This window comes from Notothenia rossii, assembly GCF_949606895.1.
Source record: "Notothenia rossii genome assembly, chromosome: 4".
Lineage (NCBI taxonomy): Eukaryota > Metazoa > Chordata > Actinopteri > Perciformes > Nototheniidae > Notothenia > Notothenia rossii.
This window is the reverse complement of record NC_136902.1, coordinates 9,521,234-9,544,407: the sequence shown is the minus strand read 5'-3', so window position 1 is coordinate 9,544,407 and position 23,174 is coordinate 9,521,234. Positions and strand designations below refer to the sequence as shown.

Here is a 23,174-nt window from a genome sequence, read left to right as displayed (position 1 = left end):
ATGGGTAGATGGACAGATAGATGGGTAGGTAGATGGGTAGATGGATAGATAGATAGATGGGTAGGTAGATGGGTAGATAGATAGATGGGTAGGTAGATGGGTAGGTAGATGGGTAGATAGATGGGTAGGTAGATGGGTAGATGGATAGATAGATGGATGGGTAGATGGGTAGATAGATGGATGGGTAGGTAGATGGGTAGATAGATGGATGGATGGGTAGATGGATAGATAGATGGATGGGTAGATGGACAGATAGATGGGTAGGTAGATGGGTAGATGGATAGATGATGGGTAGGTAGATGGATAGATAGATAGATTGGTAGATGGATAGATAGATAGATAGATAGATAGATAGATAGATAGATAGATAGATAGATAGATAGATGGGTAGATGGGTAGGTAGATGGGTAGATGGATAGATAGATGGATAGATGGGTAGATAGATAGATAGATGGATAGATAGATGGATAGATGGGTAGGTAGATAGATAGATGGATAGATAGATGGATAGATGGGTAGGTAGATGGGTAGATGGATAGATAGATGGGTAGATGGATAGATAGATAGATGGGTAGATAGATGGGTAGATGGATAGATAGATAGATAGATAGATAGATAGATAGATAGATAGATAGATAGATAGATAGATAGATAGATAGATAGATAGATAGATAGATAGATAGATAGATAGATAGATGGGTAGATGGATAGATAGATGGGTAGATAGATAGATAGATAGATAGATAGATAGATAGATAGATAGATAGATAGATAGATAGATAGATAGATAGATAGATAGATAGATAGATAGATAGATGGGTAGGTAGATGGGTAGATGGATAGATAGATGGATGGGTAGATGGATATATAGATGGATGGGTAGATGGACAGATAGATGGATGGATGGGTAGATGGATAGATAGATAGATGGGTAGGTAGATGGGTAGGTAGATGGGTAGATAGATGGGTAGATAGATGGGTAGATGGATAGATAGATAGATGGGTAGGTAGATGGGTAGGTAGATGGGTAGATAGATGGGTAGGTAGATGGGTAGGTAGATGGGTAGATGGATAGATAGATGGATGGGTAGATGGGTAGATAGATGGATGGGTAGGTAGATGGGTAGATAGATGGATGGATGGGTAGATGGATAGATAGATGGGTAGGTAGATGGGTAGATGGATAGATGATGGGTAGGTAGATGGATAGATAGATAGATGGATAGATGGGTAGGTAGATGGGTAGATGGATAGATAGATAGATAGATAGATAGATAGATAGATAGATGGGTAGATGGGTAGGTAGATAGATAGATAGATAGATAGATAGATAGATGGGTAGATGGGTAGGTAGATGGGTAGATGGATAGATAGATGGATAGATGGGTAGGTAGATGGGTAGATGGATAGATAGATGGATAGATGGGTAGATAGATAGATAGATGGATAGATAGATGGATAGATGGGTAGGTAGATGGGTAGATGGATAGATAGATAGATGGGTAGATGGATAGATAGATGGGTAGGTAGATGGGTAGATCGATAGATGATGGGTAGGTAGATGGATAGATAGATAGATAGATAGATGGGTAGATGGATAGATAGATGGGTAGATGGATAGATAGATAGATAGATGGGTAGATGGATAGATAGATGGGTAGATGGATAGATAGATAGATAGATAGATAGATAACGTTAACCAGCTAAATAGTTACAATTCGCTATCAAATAGCTAATGTTCCCTAGCTAAGTGCTGTAGCTAACATTGCTGGCCTAATATATCTGTCAGCTAACAAATATTAGGATAAGGAGGAAGAAGGCAATCTTTGATCTCCCAAAAGGTTGCATGACTTATGGATATCTAACTTATAAGCCTAAACTAATGACTCATCAACACTTCTAAACAGTGAATCCAATTAATTCACATTAACATTATCACAAATAACTCTGCTTGATGTTTCATTAAAGTGTAGGACTGGCATGCTGTATGTAAAACGTTCTGCCAGGTTTCTTCATTCATGAAAATAAAAAGGGTAAAATGGTTGCACACAAGGGGCTAAGGCTTCAACAGAAAAGTAGTGTTAGCACTCACCCTGGTGAAAGTTCCCACAAAGTTATGGATATCAATGTTTGGCTCTTCTGCATACACATATGATCTGATTTGTAGAAGGTCCTGTAAACATCAAACACATGGTCATTTAAAAAAAAACTCGTCTTACTAATATTCCAAAAGCCAAAGATATACACGTTTATTTACAAAGAATAAAATATCAATATAGTTGTAATTTTCGACGCTTGAATAATTGATTCTGCTCTTGACCAATGAGAGCCATGTTAAGCCTTTTACTACATACTAAATAAAGTGTATTGCTGTCCATCAAAAATAATTAGGTTTCGCAATAATAGTAAAAAGATCTGTTACAATAGTTTGTCAAGTCTATAGTCAAACGTCACAATCGTTGTTAAGTAATACAAATGACTGCTAACAAACCAAATACCAATTGTAGACTAAAGCCAAATGAAAAGTAAGTAGTTAACATTTATTTGTTTAATATTGATTGAAACTGTTAAATAGAGACCACTGTCATGACTAAAGAACATTTAAATGAAAAAATATTCATTTGAAGCCCCTAACTGATTTAACACATATGGGGAGCATAGAGCCTGAGGTTAACCTTTGAACTTTAAGTCACTCTGTGATGAGCGGGCCACCCTGCACTCAGTCAAATAACTCCTCTGTCCTAATGACGCGCTTCTCTGAGACCATAGTGTAATTACACGTCTTCCTCAGCACTTATTTCGCTAAACACAAAGCACAGCAATGGCATAAACACAGCATATCATTTACTCCTGAGCCTCTCCTCTCTTATGACTCACAGCAGCAGTGGGCAGTCTCTGAGTGCAGGCCACTGGGAGGCGTAGTTTCCAGTCTGTCTCTCCGTCCAGCTGGTCAGTGCGCAGGAAGCAGGAGCCTGGGGAGGAGAGACGAGAGCTGAAGACTCATGGAGGAAACACATTCACCCCTAGGGGGCAACAATAGATAAGCTTGTATCCATCTGAATTTCATCAGATACAAAAGGTCCATTTAAAGTCAGACTACTATAATCCTGAAGTCAAATGTAAGACCCTTTAAGACCCTTCCCATACATTTTAAGACCTCATCGCAACTTTGAGTTCTAACCGGTTACCTTGGCGACACACTTTACCTCACATTGACTATATACAGTATTGATTATCCTTCCTCCTTATCTTCCAACCATTTGGACGCTAACTTGCATTTCCCCATAACGATGTTGCTTAGCAACCGGCGTAAACGGACCTTCGCGTGCTATCAAGCAGTGAGCGTGCGATGTCCTGTTCAGATGACGTCAAACCCAACGGGATGCCGTAAATAAACTACACAGAATCACACTACACACCTACGCAATGATTACATTCAGGCAGACTGTAGAATACAACCTCTTTGGACAATTGATATACTTATTGGAAACAAGCTACAAAATGTAATACCTTGGAAAATGCCCTTTAATACTTTTTAATAGTTTTCATTTTCGCTAAATTGATTTATCAACTTTAAGACCCGGCGGACGCCCTGACTGAAGGATTAAAAGACTTGTGTCTCAGCAGGGTTTGGTAAAAACATGTCCATGCATTTATCTTATTCATCAGACTGAACTACTGTAACTTAGCAAGTCTTGTGTCAGACAGCTGCATCTGGAGAACTAAATCAAATCAACAAGGGAGATCCATAAGTGAAGATTGGACCTCAATGGTTCCCTGTATGTCAAATCAGTGACTCCAAAATATAATCATTGGTTTATGAAGCACTAGATGCATTCGGGCCAAAATACATTTCTTATCTTCTGATACTTGATACTCTAGATTGCTAGATCGTCTGGTAAGGGTCTGCTTTCTGTCTGCAGAGTCAAAACTAAACATGGAAAATCAACGCTTAGTTATTCTACTTCATATATCTGGAACAAACTCTCAGAAAACTGTAACTCTTAACTTATTTAAATTAAGACTGAAGACTTTTATTTTGCCAATGACTTCTCACTGCCTTATAAATCAAATAACTATTCATATCTTACACGGCACTGTAACTTATTCTTGTCATGTATGCCTTAGTTTGTTTAATTGCTATTCTCTTGGCTTTTCGATGACATTTTCTAATGTTGCACTACATCCAAATGTTTTGTGTTGAGCCCTCTGAATTGCCTTGTGTTGCAATGCGCTGTATAAATAAACATGCCATGCCTTGCCTGAAGAGAGGACATCCCACTCTATTCTAGGAGGCATTGAGTCACTATTTTTACATTTCAACAGATACTGGAAGCTTCTGTCAACTGTTGCTGCTTTCCGAGTTTCTTCTGACGCTTCAAAGTTAACAACCAAAAAGGGCAATAAAATCATTTAGCACAAATGAACAGCAGCAACTCCTGTGAATGGGACACAGCTGCATATCACTTCTGGGATAGAAGTGGATCCCATCCCCCCACACCGGCTTACGTGCGTCATCCTGCCCAAAACTCTCAATCCTGGCCTAGGCTCTTGATAATTGACCTAATGGCCTCCACATGGAAGAGAGATAACCAAGCTGCACATTTCCAGTAAAACAAAGCTGTTGTTTTCCTTCCTCCAACAGGAAGTGGCAACAACAACCACAACAACAACAACAACAACAACAACATGCATCTAGATTTACCTCACACACAACATGCCCCTGTGATGTGATTTTTGATGTGCTGTTCCTTGGAGGTACTTTGAATTCAATTGTAATGTATTTTGTATATGTGCAAATAAATAAGTGCGATGCCAATTCCCCATCTTCGTGTTATCCCAAATCTTGTCTTAATCCTTATTTGATTATTCAGATGAAGCCTGCTGTGTTCTCTTTGCATTTGATATCTGTGTGTCCTTCCATCTTCCTTTTCATGGTCTTCTCATTTGAAAGACAAAACGGGTTAGCGAAGATGAGAGGAGGGAGCTGTGTTTTGTCTACATTACCCACTCTCCACTACGCTGCACTTTGAGCGATAGTTTAGTACTGGACTCAATTACAATTTAGACATTGTAGGACTTCCTGTCCTGGCTCAGGGCTAATCCCTGCACCTCAGCGCCTTTTCTTTTAAACAAGTCATTTCCCCCGGCCAGCCAGCCAGCCAGCCAGCCAGCCAGTTGTGGTGATCTGGATGAATGACCAGCAGATGTTTACCATTTCTTTCCGAGGTCCTTAAAAAGATCATGTCAGCAGGAACTCGCTGGTTCTACGAAAAAGAAAAAGCAGAAAGAAAAACATCACTTTAACATCACTTCCGGATCTCGCACTTTTCGGTAGAGACGTTTAGCTTTTCATGTGCCACATTACCGGCAGCCAGTCAGTCAAAAATAATAAGCCCTGCAGCAAATCATCCTGTCGTGGCCCGAGCAGGACCCTCACCAGGTTTTACACTCTGCCTGACCCGCTCCGTCCACCACACGAAACACATTCTGCATCCACTCATCTGGACAGCTTCCCCCAAAAACGGAACCGTGCATGGATTATTGATCAGTGGTGAAGAATAAAGTCAAAAACATGCTTTTTTTTGTCTGATTCTGAGTCCTAACATAACTCTGGATCACTCGGTCATATCAGAGAAACGTCTAGGACAACACGTGTGACCTTTCCTTCAGCTGCTTTGAAATGAGTGATTCAGAAAGAAGCCTGCCGTTTGGAAACAGGTCTCACTTCTCATGTTTCACGTACAAAGACCTCAGAGAATTCAATCTGCGACACAACAGATTCCCTCAGAAAACACACACTAAATTATCTTTAAAAAACTACACTATCAGATTTCATGATGTCAGCAAAAAAATACATATCAATAAAAAAGTGCTTAATCGAATTTGTTTGGGATCTAATTAAAAAGGTATTTTAGGCTCAGTTTGACAGGCGGAGAGTCAGCATTGATCAGAAGAATACAAAATCTTTACTAACTCCTTTCACCTCTCTCACCAGCAGAGCACGGCACATTAACAACCCCCCTCGTTATTCGCTGTCATATAAATGCTAACTGGACAGTCGGGGAAAGCAAAACTGTTCACAGATGTGGATGAAACGATCTTTGACAAACCTTCTCCACGATTATAAGATCTCCAACCTGGATGCCGCTGCTTTTAACCTTCACTGTGCCTGAAATAAAGAACAAAATGTCATGTCAATGTCACAAATATATAACAACCGAGAATCTGTAAATAATTGAACATAGATTTGAGAGCCTTTAAAGGATTGATCCCTCGGACATCATATCTAAAAGCACTCAAACTTCTCCTGTGTTTTTTTGGGTTAATGAAATGTGATTTAAGAACTTGAGTTTCTTCTCCTCGGTAAACCGTTGTCCCGCGTGCCTCGGCAGTAACCCCGGGGAATTTGGGAAGGTAATTCTCTGTGCAGATTTGAAAGAACGCAGGGGGAGTTGATCCGTTTCTCTCATTCCATTTGGAAAGAGAAGGCAAAATTGTTTGGAAGAGATCACCGACCCCTGACCTGTGTCGTGACCTCAGGGCTTTGCATATGTAAGACATTAAAGCGCATTAATATTGCTATGCGTCCGGGCTTCACGGGACTTCGAATGAGTGCCTTGCTCCACTATTGCAAAAAAAAACATTTTACACATTTTCACAGCAGCCTTACCATTCAGAAACGAAACGTGGCAATATATACTTTAAAATGAAAGATGACGCTTTGATCTATACATTTATCTCACGCACATGCTTCGCTTAATGTGATCAGAGCTGCGATCTATTTAACCGATGTGTTGATCAAACGAAGATTAGCCTGCAACAATGTCCATTATTGAGTCATCTATTTTCATTCAGTTTTGATACATTCACAAGTTCAATCTACATAAATGTGAATATGTATAGCTTTTTTCTCAGAAAATTGATTATCTTTGATTCTTCGAGCGTTTTTTCAACAACACATTTTTTTATAAATCTCTTTGAGTCGTGTGAATTCATTTTATATATTTAAAAAAAAAAAGATTTAATTAATAATAAGACAACTCAAGCACATTCTTTCTATGCTAGAAAGCAACACACCAAGTCCTGAAAGCATAAACCTTCTATAAACCGCGAGATATTCTCGGGGGCCGCTATCATGGAGGCAAGCAGTGGTCGTGTTTATGGGTAAAAGGAGCTGCCACATCAAAGGGACAAAGTGATGGAAACCACAAGAGGTCCCCTGCTTTTTATTGCTGGTAGCACTTTATACCGAGGCCTCTTATGTACACTTTTACATCTCTGCTTTGAATTACCCCCCCATTTCCCCTAGCCCCAATAACTTTGAACAGGACCAACCTCGTACAGTTACTAGACGCTGATGCTGAGGAATAAGCAACATGGTTTATCAACACAACCAAAACATATTCAATGTTTTCCTTTGAGTTTCTGATCCAAAGTTCAAGGTTCTTTATTTGTCAAACGGACATAGCTACAGTGCAGTTATGTCGAGGAAAATCTTTTGTCACGGGATTCTCCAACAGTGCAACACAAAACACTGATAAACAGAAAGGAGTCAATAGTAAATAGTGCAATAAGAGTCTATATGCAAGTCATTGAAATATGATATATTAGGTCAATAGATAAATAATGTTTAAGTAGCAGCCAGATGAATATTATGGATGTTGTTTCAATCCGTACCTCTTGTTGAAAGCTTGCTGTAAATCTGAGAGTTCACTTCTTTGTCTCGAAGGTAGCATCTTATTTCTTCAACTGCCTCCCTCATGATGGTAATCGCCAAAACCAGACCCTGAAGAGTTAAAAAACGTCCAAATTAAAGAGTTATTTCTCCTAAATATAGAACAACAAACTTCATACATGCTAGTGCTGTTACATTATTTCCATCAAAACTAAATACTATCAGAATAACTTCTGAACACTGATAAAAGTCAAATGAGTTGATAGAGGGTGATAATGATCAGTCAGTGAAATGTCACACACCAGAGGGACCCAGTAGGTGTAGAGCGCTCCTAGTCGTAGCTCGTTGATAAACTGAGAGCAGGCCAGGAGCAAAAAGTACAAGTTGAAGAAGTACTTGAACTGATTAAACAGCACCTGTGGAAATGAAACAGAGAAGCAGAGAGTTCAATATTTGCAGTGTGGGAAGTTATTGTGTATATGACAGTGTATTGACATTTGCTGCTAGGCCACCATGACTGATTTTGATGTGAATATTTGCTTTTATTCTAATCAGCATTTAGTTTGAATTTTGAAGAAGAGCCTTAGCCTTATTCGCTTCAATCATACATTTGCTGGAAAAACAGGTTTCCTAAAACCTATAATTTATATTTTTGAGTTTATTAATGCAGGATTACATTTAAAACCAGTTTCGTTTTTAGATCAGTGAATCTTTTTTTTTTTTTTTGAGAATCCCATGAGTCCTGATAAATTCATCAAGAAATATTTGGGAAAATAACATCAATTTATGCAAAGATATGAAAAAATGAATCCAAAATAGTTTACAGTGTGTTCCTACTCTTTGTCCTTATGAACAATCTATGTCTATGTGACAATATGCACACACACTTGCATTAGTGTCCTTCTTAAAATGAACCCTTTGCCCAATTGAATGACCACCTGATTACTAACTGTACGCGTTCACATTACTTCTGTACGTCATTTCCGAAACGACGAAAGTGGAGAGCAGAAACAAAGAGAACATAAAGACTTCAATATGTTCCAGTGAGAAGATGTTCTTGGCATGACCAAGGAAAATAAAAAGCATCACAATTTGCAATGCAAAAAGGCTTTGCTCTTGTCTTTGGCTTTCCAAACAAATGTGAGCTACCTTCAATGTCTGACTTCATAAACACGAAAAAGGTCATAAGGTCTTAAGACAACTGAATGTCTGAAAAACAAATTCATATGTAAAGCAAGCCGGGGAAATGCGAGGGTCAAAATCACAACGCTTAGAAAGAAAAACCTCCAACCAAATAACATATGCATCTTCCATATTCTTCTAAGGATGTGATCTGTTGCTAAGGGAAATGTTTTAGTTTTGCCAAATGTGATCTCGATGTAGATCTGAACCCAGGACATCCCACCATGTCTAATATTTTTTACTTTTGCTGTTCTTGTTAATATGTTTTGTTCTCAATGAGACTGTGTGATACAATTAAGATATAACATAAAATGGCACCATTTACTAATATTCTGTACATTCATACTTATGGCAGTGCATCTGTCAGGAACTGCCCTCTCACACGAGTCACAAAGTTAGGTAAACAATGTGTGCTAGCATAAGGACGAATGCTAATATGTCAACATTTTGGGTTAGACTAACAATTAGCAAACAAGACTACATTTGTATTTAACTAAAGTAGGAATATAAATGTATGTATATTTAAAATTTGAGGTATGTATCTAAACTAAGCCAATTATTCACTGTATCAACTAGTCAATTAACATAAACTCACTGATAACAACAATTGATTCATTTGCTAGTTACAGCCTCTTTAATGGGAGCTTTTTCTGCTTTTTATGTGTTTTATATTATTGTAACCTGAATGTATTTGGGTTTTGATCTGATGGTAGGAATCCATTTCTGATATCTAGACACAGCCTTGGGTTATAATGGTCATCTTTCACTAAGTTATAGACTCAATTATCAATCTATATCCGTCAAATAACTATCAGATCCACCATAATCTGACTCTCTGATGCTCATTCCAAATAAGTCATGAATACAATGTCCACTTTTTGTGCCTGGTTAATATTTTGGTACAAGATGACAGCCGAGATGATGGTTCCTAACGTAGTTTTTGGAGAAATGTAACCCAAAAAAGTGACAATGAGTAAGAGCCACGCTGGAGAGGTGGGTGGTGGTTTTGGGGGTGAACAGGAGGGAGGGTGGAGGGGTGACCTTTGACTGACACTAACCGCAGGCAGGAAGGTGAAGAAGTTGTACTTCTGGTTGTTAATGACATTCCTCGGGTACCTCTGCTCCCTCTTTTCTGGGTGGCCGAGCCACACGGTGCGGGGACGGAAGTCGCCCATGCCACAGCATCGCGACCACGGGCAGCACCTGAGAGCAAGCGTGGGAGAAACATTAAGGAATATCTCCTGATAAACATCCAATCATTAAATATTCTTAACTTTAGAAAGAACATCTTTAGTGTGACTCATCACCCTGGGTTGTTTTGTGTGAAGCTGTCATATAATGGGTCCTTTTTTTTTTTAAATGAATTTCACATCTCTGAGTTAATGTGTTGCTTATTTCAGCTTCAAACCAAAGAAGAGACAAGGCTTAGCTAAAGTCGGAAGAGATTATGCTTTACAAGATAAGGGTGGCCACTCCCTCCGCTCTACACAAACACACACTCCATATCAATAAACTAAGAGTCCAGTGACCTCGGGATTAACAATCAAACTACTTTCTTAGTATAATACACACCTATAAACACAATAGGCCTCACAAGTATCAAGTGAGAAACCACATTAGTCAGGTCCACATATGAAGAGATATTTCAGTGTTATGATAGATACTGTATTTAAAGATGCATATATGCACAGCATGCAAGTTTGTAGTATTTGGTATAGGATCAAATACAATAAGGTCCAAGAGATGATTTACTTTGTGGTACAATTGTATCATTGTAAAAGCAACTTCTGATTTCTGTCATCTTGAGTAAAAGATCAAGCTGTTGCTGTTTTTAGACCCCAAATAGATTGAGGCTGCGACTAATGACAGGCCTTTTACACAGAAGATGTGTTGACATGTCACTGAAGGCAAGGACACAGGTGTAAATAATAAAATCAACGATGGCTGAGTTGACAGTTTACTGTGACAGCTGAATAAAAATGAGCCATCGTTAATTATATAAACAACACCTGTGCTGTTCCCACCATGACAGTCAACATTCCTGCTGTGAAGAAGGCACTTTTGTTGTGGGTATTCTGCCAATAGTTTCTTGATCAATTGTTTACATAGTATAAAACTAAGCCCAACATGGAGAGGGAAAAAAGTGCTACACCTTGTTTTACTTCTATAAAATATTTTTTACAAATAGTGAATAAAGTTTGACATTTGCTGTACGATTTGTTCATTGTCAAAACCAATACATTTTTCTTCAACCTACTAATTAATCAAACAACTTATCAAGCTTTAGTGCAGATCTTGTGTTTTTAATGTTTGGTTTGTTTTTTTCAGCAGATTTATGGAACAACTATCTGCTCAATGTTCATGAAACATGATGGAAGGGAGTATCAAGGGCCAAGAAGCACTTCATTACACAGTGGGGAATATCCGAATCACATTGCGGATAAACAAATTATTTTTCCCTTTCATTAACATTGCGAGACAGGTCATTTGGCAACAGCTGAGGTCTGCATTCTCAAAGCTCCCTTCTACTTGATATATAGGACACTTCAGCTTTATTCGGTACATCTAGCTACAGCAGATCCAGTCTAATACAACGGTCCTGGAATAAATGCTCCCTTCATGGAGATTATAATGCCCAGCTTTTGTTAAAACTGGTTTTGCGATGATTTAAGGGTGTAGTTTGTGGAGCATTATAAAGAGATATGTTTCTATAGTTTAGCCCATTGATAAGAAAAATAACTGAAAGCCACACATTACAACCTTTGTGAAGGTGAGGTCTGTTTGAGGACTATTGCATATAAACTGGTAACTGAGAGTTTAACCACCATGTCAGGTTGGACAGGTGCATTGGACACAATGATAGCCATCATGCTTGACTAGTTATACTGCAAACTCAAGAACATACTTTACAAAAAGCCGCTAGCTACAGACCAGTATCTCTGCATTATAAACAGCTTATTTCCAGACATTTTGTCTTTGTATTATGTGATTATTAGAGGAGGTGACATCACCATGACAGCCTGGTCAGATTATTGGCTGCATTTCAGCACTGTGTCTGCCCTGTGCGTGTTTTCTCCATCATCTAGAGGCCTGCCCCTTTATGTGCAAATCACAAATAACCATACAAAAGGCATCATTTAGCCAGCATGTTAATTTAAAACATGGTATCGTTTTAAATCAGGGCCTACATCTCAGCGTAGTATCTGCTCTAGGACAGTTTCAGTCTACCGGGCACATATTGACATGGGCGTCAAATGCACTTGCTACCCCGGAACAAGGATGTCTCTCGGAGCTAAAGCTAGCAGTTTCTGAGCTACTATAAACGGCCAGAACGTGTTCAAAACATGAATTTGTATATTAGCCTTTGGATTTCCCCTAACTGATATTTCAAATACCTCCACTGCTAAGCTAGTTTTAGACAATGTCTCTCGCTCCAGTAAACAATTTAACGTTAGCCGACCAGAAATACGTCAACAAACGGATCCATATTAATATTCTATGCCGTATAACGCCCTTACCCATTTCTGTTTTTACTGTCGTTTCTTTTCGGCCGCCTCACGGGTTGTAGGGGGATATTGTCGGTCATTCCTGCAGCTCCCGGTTAGCGGGTGGAGGCTGTTGTCAGTCCGCCTGGCAGGAGCGGTTTCTGGGCGGAGGCTCCCCGGCTGTCACTCACACGGGACGGTGGAGACAGTGAGCAGGTTAGCACTGATGCTGGATCTGTTAGCTTACAATACACCAAATACACTTTATCTCATCATGATTCACTGATACATCTATTTGATTATAAATATAGTTGACTTTTGTTTCAAGGGCTGAAAGCTTATTTATTTGTTTCATTTGAGTCACTATAAACATACATTTCATAGTTTAACTGTTGATAATTTCTAGGGAAAGGCACAATCAGAAGCCACAGGGGATAATGTGTTTATAAAAATACCTGTCATCATACTTCCATATAGACTAAGGCATATTTTTAGGAAATAATCATAATTACTACCAAAGTAATCCCACTGCACCTAATGATAGTTTTGAGGTTCCATTTTCTGAGCTACTATATTTATGTTCCAATACATTTTCATATTGTTTGTCCAGGACCCTTATTTAAGCAGCTTTTATTACTTGTAACTCTGATTTTTCTAGACTAACCTCTACCAGTTGCCTAGTCGAAGTAGCTGATACTCTTTTATAGCGAAATGTCAACTAGCAAAGTAGCCTAAAGGTCATGCATTTCAAATGTTACTTCAGTTTGAGTGCCAGTATTAGCATAAACATATTTATAAAGTGCCTAAAGTATTAGTTGCCTACTAGTTATGCAGAATTCCCCTTCTAATACTAGCAGCAAGCATATACTTCTAAAACAGGTGTAAGAGCTATGCCAATATAGCTAAATGTAGTAATGTAATGATACAGCTTTGAATCCAGATTCAGCCAAGTAAGAGGAAGAGCCATCTTGTTTTGATTTTGTTGAGTAGCCTACTATCTCTTAATGTTTCTATCTCTCACCATGCATCAAATTCATGCTTAAAATTGTTATTGTATGTTCTTATTTTACTTTGAATGTTTGGACAAGTGTTTTCTTGTCTTTGACAGAATTAAACCAAATGGTTTCATACACAACAAAAACTGAACATGACTTATTGTAAAGTTGTCATTTCTAGTGCAGGCAGTGCTGCTTACTCTGTAAATTGGTTTAAATGCACCAAAAGATTTGTTTCATGTAAAATATGCCACTGTATAGTTGACCTTAATGAATTGTGAACATGATTGGCAAGTATGCTTCAGTTGTAGATGCAAATAGTTGTTCGTTGAGAATGCAAAATGAGAAGGGATTAATGGCTACTGGTGGGTCATGACATGAGTATACTAAGAAATACCCGAGTCAACTGAAGGTGAATTGATGTAAATAAGGGATTTTATATGTACATTTAGACTGCAGGCATTTCAGTTGGCAAAGGGGGATATAATACAAAATTACACTATCAAATTGGCTCCCTGCCAGCTGTGTTCAGTCAGAGATGTTGTCCTTCAATAAGTTTGGGTACAGTGCCAGTGGTGAAGTGAAGACAGCATACGGATTGAAAAAGTCAACCTGATTTTATTTTTCAAAATCAGAAAATATTAAGGTGTAGGAAACATTTGAAAAACAAAAAACATTTACATTGTAAACGGGCCAAATTGGCTCAACATCACTTTAATTGTAGAGACCAACCTGAAAGCAGTTTTGACATGGTTTGCTAAAGAAAGGCACAACTTGGCAAATGCATATCGATAAGGAATGTACAGCAGGGGCCTACAAAGTACTCTGACCATTCTGAGTTGTGTAAAGTGTCCAGTGATACATTCATTAGTTCAACTCAGCAGGTTGAGAATGAAAATCTCATCATGTACTCGAGAATGTATCAGAAAACATACAGCGCATTGCGTTGAGAGAAGGGGGCACGGAGAACAACTAAAATCTAAACGAGGTAGAACTTACCCCCTAACCTCAAGCATTTTGTGAATTATAAATAAATTAATGATGCTACAAGTTGATACGAAAAAAATGAGTCTGACAATGACACTAAATGGTTGTAACACACAAAATTGACAGGAAGGAAAAGTTAACAAAATTGTTGATTTGCCTTTTCCCCTCTTAGCCATCACAATAAAAAGCAGTGAAATGTAACTATAAAAATGTAAATGTAACTAAAACCTGATATAAAGTGCAGGCATGAGAACATCGACCATATAGAAGCCTTCAGAACTCAGCCAACTAAATTTGAATCTTCAGATTTACAAGTGGAATATGTTACTTTTGTTGATGAAAATATGAAATACAATGCTATATTATTAAACGGTGCAACACAAATGTATCAGTATGAGAGAGCCTCAATTACAACCTTATCGTTCAGTCAATGACACGGCAACAATAAACAAGTCTAGTTAGGCACTTGACAAAAGCTTGACATCATTACCTATCTTAGCACTGACAAAAATAATGAAAGCCTATTTTGTATTAAATGATATTCCAAAATAGATGAGTGAACTGTTGCACCTTGATTTAATGGACAAGACACTGGAATAAGTCAGTCTGATCAAAAGCCCTTTCAAAATGAGACAAGCTAATGACATTTACCACTACAAAAATGAACAATGTCATAAAACCTTTGGCACACAATGAGTAGTCATTCTAGATATATACGGTTAACTACACCAATATTTCTGAACAGTGAGACACGGTTTCCTTTAAAAATTCATGCCCTGAAACTTCCTGTTAAAGTCAAAATCCTTCACAAAGTATCAAGGAGACAGTCTGAATTAAAGCAGTTTCAAGTAAGTTGTACATTCAAACTTCTGGATAGACAGCAAAACAAAAGTCACAGGAAAAATACCCGTATATATATTTATATCAAATAAAATACAACTACAGTAGTTATATAAATTCCAACAAAAAAAACACTTGAGAATCATTCAGATGAGGAGCGAGACCGCTGCAATGAAATTACTGGAACAATTCAACCTATCAAGCAGATTCTCAAAGGTTCTCACTGAATATTGATTGTACCTCATTCAAAAAGGGAGACATTCAAAAACTGAGTTCATTTGGCAAATTGAGTAAAGGCTAAGAAAAAAGCCTAGTTAACTGCAATTTTACCCTCCTCCATGAAATGTTGGAACTGCAATTTTGGCACGCTACTGGAGCTGTTCTTCTCCATTTCGGCCATTGAGCCAGGCAAGCCCGACTGGGATCCATCCATCTTCATGAGGCCCCCAGTGGAGCCAATCAGAGGCCCACCAGCAGGGCTCCCTGGAAGGGGGATGCCACCCCCTTGGATGACTGAGATCTCGTTGGTCTTCATGGCCAGGCCTCCACTGAAGGCAGCAGCGTACTGGTTCCAGAGAGACTGTTCAAAGTTCATTGGTGGAGGACCCAGGTCTTTGGGGGCCTGCATCATTTCTGGCATCATCTTTGCCTCGGAGCTCATTGCCATCAGCGCCATGGGATTATCCAGAGACAGGCGCTGGCCACGCCGCGACGTGTTGTTCCACATGTGAGTGCCGATGTGTACCTAGAGACAAGACAAAGTTCATATTAATCCCATCACAATGCTCGATATTTGAGAACTTCAAAAATACTCAGCCCTTTGTCAGACCATTATGACTTACCTTTAAGTTTCCCTTGGTGGTGAAAGCCCTGCCACAGATATTGCAGGCAAATGGCTTCTCCCCTGTATGAGTGCGCTCGTGGATCTGCAAGGCGCTGGCAGATGAGAAGTTCTTGCAGCAGACATGACAAATGTGTTGTTTGGATGATCGTCGAGGTGCGCTGGAGATGGACGAGGGCATGGCGGTTCCCTGAGGCATATGGGAGCTGAACAAACCGTGAGGGCCCAACGGATTCTCTGAAGAAAGCTTCATCTCCAGACTATCCAGACTTGATGGCATCCTCATAAACATGTTGCCAGATACTTACAAAAAATAAAAAGGGTGAAATATTAGATCTAAGCATCCAACATGACAACCTCTAAAATACTTTGATTAAATTGTTTTCTAATAAACTCACCAGGGTCTCCATTTGTGCATGGCATGCCAGGTTCCTCTTTGATTGCTTTGGGGGCGAAGCTGCTGGAAGATGTGAGGTCAAGAGCTCCACTTGACTCAGTGCCACCTTGTGCACCGCCATCACCCTCTGGTCTAGAAAAACTGTGGGCAAATTCATTACTGGGAGCCTCAGGAGATTTGCTACAATTTGGGTTGTTGTTTAGTGGGGAAGATGAGTGATAGGACATGGCCGAATGGTCAGAGATGGCAGGGCTGCGGCCGTTCTGATACTCCTGCTCTCTGGGAGGAGGTAGGGATGGTCCCTCGCTCTCCGAAGCGGTGCTGCTCTGTCGTTTCAATTCAAGAGCCGACGTCAGACTCTTTAAAACTTCAAGGCTCGAAAACAGGATGGGGGGAGTCTGATTCTGTGGTGGTTCCTCAGAGGCGGGCGGGAGGGAATCTGAGGTATCGTCTGGTTTCTGGGAGTTCGGCTCTGGCTCAGGATCTTCCAAGCTTGCTTCAAAACCAAGGATATCTGTAGAGTTCTCCTCTGACAGAGATAATTCCATGGCTTCTGCTGCTTCGACCGGGGTTTCTGGCATAGGGGTGTTAGGGATCTGGCCACCCATGTGCATGCGGATGTGCTGCTGCAGAACCACAGCGTTGGTGAACTTCTTCTGGCAGATGGGACACGAGTGCTGCATTTTAAGAGGGGAGTTAGCCCTGTGCACTCCGTAATGGGCTTTAAGGTTACCCTTGGTGGAGAATGCGCGTCCACAAATTTTGCACTTGTAGGGTCTCTCGCCGGTGTGTGTGCGGTAATGCATTTTGAGCGAGCTCTGGCAACTGAGGACTCTATGGCAGATGACACACTCATTGGGGTCGTTGGTCCTCTTCTCCAGGCCATCCACCATCTGCTGAAGTTTTGCAGTTCCAGAGCTTTGTTCACCTATAAGGGAATTACTGTTCATATGATGCAGGGCGCCTATCAGTTCTTTAGTATCCTTCTGATGCAGATCCACTGCTGGTTCTTGTCCAAACACATGAGAGGAAATGGTTGGGGAGATGTCGCTTGTTGATGGGGAAGGTCTCTGGGGAAATGGGTCCCCTGCGTAGCTGTCAAATGTCTTCAATGATGGTACAGGTGACTGTTGGAAGCCAGCAGCTGACTGAGGCAACATAGGCTTAATGTCGGTCATATTCGACTCGTCCATGGGCATAGACATGCCATAGGGAATGCCACTGGTGGTGGGGATGTTGTCAAGGTGCTCGGGCACAGGATGTGGGTTCATGCCGATGTTAGGATACTTGTCTCTATGCCTCTGGAAATGCACTTTGAGGTTTCCTTTGGTTGTGAAGCGGTTGCCGCAAATATTACACTTGAAAGGCCTCTCGCCGGTGTGAGAACGCAAGTGAATCTGGAGAGCACTGTCATTGCCAAAGGACTTTCCGCAGTACTTACACTTGTGCCTGTATGCTGAGTCGCCATTCTTTGGTTCTGGAGGAACAATCTGCATCGCCGGCTTCATTTTTTTAGAGGACTCAATGTCGGCTTGGATACCGTTGGAGCCGTTAGTGAAACCCATGACAACTGGTGACTGTGGAAGTTGTCCTGGTAAACGGCTAGTCAGATCTGGGATTGCTTTCAAAAGGTCAGTTTTAGAAGTAAAAGATTCCACTGCTTCAGGTAGACAGGGATGGATGCCAACTGGCACAGTTAATTTACCTAGCTTCATTGCCTCCATAGAAAGGCTTTGACTGCCTGTCCTTTTTCCTATCAGAGCAGCTGCAGCTGACAACTGCTGAGAGAGATGTGCGCCAAGGGCTTTCAGAGGGTCCATTACTGCCCCTACCGATGACTGCAGACAGTTTGGAGTCATCATGGATACTTGGATTCGAATCTGTTCTGTGATCTGGATTTGCTGTAGCTGCTGTTGCTGAAGGCAAACCAACTGTTCCAAGATCATCGGGATGGCTTGTATGGCTTCCTGTGATGAGATCAGAGCTGCATTATTTGAATAATGTTGGGAGACTGCCACTTTGGTGTCTGCCATGGTTTCAAGAGTGACATTTGTATCTTGCATTTTGAGCGAGTGATGATAATTCATTTCAGGGCTAGTAGGCATCCCCGTCTGATCCCTCTGTCCCGAGTCCTCTGCGTTCATGTTGGACTCGTCCTCTGTTCTTTGCAGCTGGTCTGGATTGCCATTTAATGGGGATTGGCTGCTGGACTGGCTGTCGTCCTGGTCACTCATAAGGTCGTCGGGGGAGCCTTGTGAATATCCCTCAGGCACTCCATCGCCATCTCCATTTTTTAGGATGAGCCCTTGCTGTTTTTTTGTGCATTTTTTCTCATGCTCAACATATTCTTCTTCATCGAAGAATTCGGCACAGCACTTTTTGCAGACCCTGGTTTCGTCCATTCTGATCTCCTCAACTTGATCATCACAAGGAATTCCTTGAAAAAAAAAGATGGTACAGGGATTTAATAATATGCTTTGAATACAGTAATGACAATATCTGACCAGTACAATTAGTATAACAAGTATTGTAAAAAATATTCCCATTGGTAATCACCAAGAAAAATATAATTGTGGTAAGAACAAGAAATTCTCTAAAGCATTTTTTGTTAAATTATTGTTGCCATTGTGACACATAGATAATTCGATTCAGTGATCAACTTTATTCATTTGTATTGTATGATGTTTCCTTTCTTTTGTCATTGCATTGGGTTGTTAAAGTCTTTGAATTTGCCTACAGGGCCAGCAGAGGGCAACCCTCTACCTTTGACATTACCCTGAACAATGTCCAGGAAGACAAAGAGCCACAGGCATTACATTAGTGTGTTTCTGAAATACTCCACCAAGTTACTTTGCTCAAAATCAGATTAGTTGCCAGTAACTAACACGCAGAGAAATGTAAATCTAGTTTCTGCAATAATTCATGAATACCTATAAACTGAATTTTAAGTTCTTGTTTGTAACAAAGAGTAGAAAGGAAAAACAAGTTTAAGTTTAGTATGCAAACATGGGTTTAAAAAAAATGGTAATTCTATGTTGATTAGCATGAAGCCGTTTCACAGCCTGATAAGTGCTCCAAGTGAGCATTTTAATTTGTCTGCTAACCAAGAGGCCATTTCACAACTGGGTGTATTGTTAAATGCTAATGCCTCAAAGAAAGGGGGTAGACCACCTGTTTGCATTTGCGAGGAAACTGTTGGACTTGTTAATAGCTCACCAGGAGGCATTGAAGCAGAGTAGCAAAAAGAAATGTTGCAAATGGCATTACACTGAGCTTTGAGGAAACAGTACGAAGGACTCAGCCACACACAAATTACGCACCAATATAGACGCTCTTATCATAATGTAATTAACTTCGACAGAGTTTAATTAGTAAATAGAGATAATATTTAACAACTATTGATCACCCAAAAGTCACAATTTGTCGATTATGAAGTAAAAATTAGGAGGCAACGCTCTAGTTTACCACTTGACGGCGCATGACCTGCATCTGATCACCTATGGTGGGCTACATGACACGAGGTCAGACTAACCATTCAATGCATGGACCTAAGTGGTTCACAAAATATGAAATATTTCATCAAAAACGCTTTTTTCTGAAATATAGGTACACATCACAAAGCTCAGTAGCTGTCCTACGACGTGTTAGTAAACTTTCCCAATTATAAGGTGAGGTCTTGCGCCAGCAGCTACGGGAGCTTGCATATGGCAACACCAAAACGCACCCCCCACCCAGTCTCCACAAAAAGGCCACTGCTCCATCCCCCACCTCTCCACATATGTACGAAAGGAAACAGTCATGCATTAAACTGGGGAATTTATTGCCTTTAGGTCAGCTTACTCCAGAGTCACATTTCATACAGTTCTTGTTGGGCAGCTTTGTTTAAAACCCTCAATATCGACGAACGCTTGCAAACAAATTCCACCAAAGCATGTAGTTACATTAGATTCAGCAACGTACTCAGCGAAGTTGAAATATAATGTACAATACAAACAATTTCAACAAAACCACTTTAAATTCAGCCAAAGAGCGTTGAAGGCATACACACTAATATTTGCCACCAAATGAAAGCGACGTTTCATGAAAAATTAAGCAAAATGTAGAATCAGAATGATATGAAAGTAAAATGATAGGCCTATAAAATACACCCAGACCATCGTAGGCATTCATTCTTAGCCACACAACTACTCAAGTAAATGTTCAATATATCAATGAATCAACAGGCAGCAAAAGAGGCCAAATAAGTTCAAAAATAATTTCATCGAAACTACTGCTCAAACGATATCGGTTTAGGAAGAAATTGTAAAATAGTTGAAAGTTAATCAAACAGAAAAAGTTACAAAATGTCTCAATGTATCGTCTTTCTGTGAACAAAGTAAAACAAATTACAGTGTAGTCGTTTAAAACCCTCCTCGCGGAACACCTGTATCGTGTTAAAAATGATTTCAGATTTGGGTCCAGTGACTGAGGCTCAGTTCTTATTTCTGGTCAATTCAAACAGACAGCAACAGGTCAAAGTGCGAGTGGAACGCAGCTCCCAACTTTTGAGATAAAATGTCGATAGTTTTGCAACATGGCATGGCGAAGCTGTATGTTACGTTTTTCGGGAAACAAACAAATATGTTGTGCGAAAACTTACCATTCTCTAACGCACCGGGATCGTCGGAGTTGATGTGCTGCGGTTTGGCTTGCTTGCGCCTCGACATGATGCAACCATCAGGAGCAAAGAGTTGCCAACAATATTTCCTCTCCTTCTTCTACAAATGTCTTCTGCTTGGCAAATTAGTCCCCCTCAAGTAGAAATGCGCATGTCAACGTAATTATTATTATCAATAATGCATTGCGATTCATCACGGTCCTCTGACAGCTGATTGGCTCCAGTCCAAGTGCTCACACATTATTCAAATGTGCTCCCTATTGATGAGCGGAGCGCGGAGCCGGGAGGGGGCGGGAGGAGCTCTGCGAGTGGCCGGGCTGGGGATGGAGGCAGGGTTAATAACACCCAACTCATCGCTCTCTCCCTTGTTCCCGAAAAATATATATATTGTCGCCGACAAACTCAAGCGACATAAAGATCAGTCAAACAACATGATCTTAAACTGGTAGTCTGCTTTCAACCTGTGGCACATTTGACCCAAAACACTGACACATCACCGATGCGTAATGTGAACTTACATGCGTATAGGCTACTGTTTAAAATGCATACATACAATGTGTGTAGTGTTTTTCTGTTCATGCCCACAATTTACCTTGATCCTCCTACAGCATAACAGGGTTTTATTGCCATGTAGGTTTGCACATACAAGGATTTGTCTTGGTGTTTGGTCCACAATCGAAAATTAAAAAAACACAATGTAAAAAATACAATAAAAAATTAAAAAAGACTTCAATCCTAATTAAAACATACAAACAAATGTTAAAATATATCATATAGTGGAAGGAACCTTTATGATCTGTGTTGCAGTTTTGGTACATCCTTCTGTATATGGTATCACTCTTATAATAATCCTTGGAGCAGTTAAATATTTCCAAATAAAGTCAAAAGGTTAGAGCAAAGTTAGATTAATGTACAGCAATGGAGGTTACATACACATCAACTCTGTTTGCCCAACTTCTTTTAGACTGACATGTATTTATGATGTACTGTATGTTTATAGAAAAGGTCACGTAAAATAGTATCCAACTATGATAGGAATATGACTTAAGGTGCATTATTGGTGGAGGTTAGGTTAAACAAGGTTGTAATTTACAACAAAGTAACTTGTGCCGCAGCCACAGAATGTATCCTTTGGCTATTATTCAGGTTAATGCAAACAATCTTAAGTGGTGGTTATGTGCATTTTTAACATTTAAATCATACAATTTCGTATTTATGAGGCTGTTTGTCACATATATTTTCAATATGCTGAGCTCTAATGCTCTAAAACATACTTCTATGTCAGGAAAAATGACATGTGACCACAATTTTCATATCTTTTGTGGCTAATGTAGTGTCAAACATGTAATTTCTCCAAGGGGGAAACTTTAATCATCATACCAGAAGAGGTATAGTTAGGTATAATCAAACAACTGAATAAATGATCAGCTAATCAATAAACCAACCTAACATCTTCTAAAACTAAAATCTCACAATCAATAAACCACATCTTCTAAAACTAAAATCTCACAGTGATTCCTCTTCAAACCTGAGGGTAAAGGTCCCGACATGTGCGATGATAACACAGAGTGTAAGTTGATCTGGCTTTACGAAACAATCCCAGACCAATACTTTAATCTTATTGATGTTCAGAGCATGAGGATATGAAGTATGCTGGTACAGGACATATAACCTTCCTTACTTTTACTTCATTCTCAGATTACCTTATGCAGGCAGTTATTTATTTTTGGAATGTGACAGAGACGACATGCCAATCTGTGTTGAAACGCTGCTGTACGCACACCGAGGGGTCATCTGAGATCAAAGCGGTGTGGGAAAATGTATTATGGATACACATTTAGTATTCATGAGGAGTAGAAGTAGAAGAAAGAAAGGAGACAAATCCTCAATGGGTCTGAGATACAAACAAGAATGATATTATAAACTGCTCCTGGCTTTCAGAGAGTAAACAATGCAAAATAAACATCACACATGTGTGCAGAAAGAAGAGTGTAAAGGTAAAGAAATAAGACTCAACACAAAGTCAAGGACACAGAATAAACAAATTGAAAGATTTACGTTCACAATAATGCAAAAACAAGTATTAAGCCATGCAAATAAGGCACAATTCAT

At 39.7% G+C, this 23,174-nt stretch overlaps 2 protein-coding genes across 2 annotated transcripts in view; both read right to left on the bottom strand.

Annotated features, from left to right (window-relative positions):
- The window catches only part of atp9a (ATPase phospholipid transporting 9A), a 43,726-nt gene extending 31,181 nt beyond the window's left edge, over positions 1–12,545 (bottom strand). Inside the window, exons 1-8 of the mRNA XM_079675327.1 lie at positions 12,379–12,545; positions 9,919–10,063; positions 7,981–8,094; positions 7,681–7,789; positions 6,114–6,172; positions 5,216–5,267; positions 2,878–2,972; positions 2,093–2,173 (exon numbers count right to left, since the gene is read on the bottom strand). Coding sequence (XP_079531453.1) covers positions 2,093–2,173; positions 2,878–2,972; positions 5,216–5,267; positions 6,114–6,172; positions 7,681–7,789; positions 7,981–8,094; positions 9,919–10,063; positions 12,379–12,446 — 723 coding nt within the window. The 5' untranslated portion in view covers positions 12,447–12,545. The remainder of the gene's footprint in view (positions 1–2,092; positions 2,174–2,877; positions 2,973–5,215; positions 5,268–6,113; positions 6,173–7,680; positions 7,790–7,980; positions 8,095–9,918; positions 10,064–12,378) is intronic.
- A 1,393-nt stretch (positions 12,546–13,938) lies between these two features.
- On the bottom strand, positions 13,939–21,287 carry sall4 (spalt-like transcription factor 4). The gene is made up of 4 exons (XM_079676971.1): positions 21,045–21,287; positions 16,407–18,842; positions 16,010–16,311; positions 13,939–15,912 (listed from the first exon to the last, which is right to left on the bottom strand). The coding sequence occupies exons 1-4, from the start codon at positions 21,109–21,111 to the stop codon at positions 15,478–15,480; spliced, it is 3,240 nt and encodes a 1,079-aa protein (XP_079533097.1). The 5' UTR covers positions 21,112–21,287; the 3' UTR covers positions 13,939–15,477.
- Positions 21,288–23,174: the final 1,887 nt, after the last annotated feature.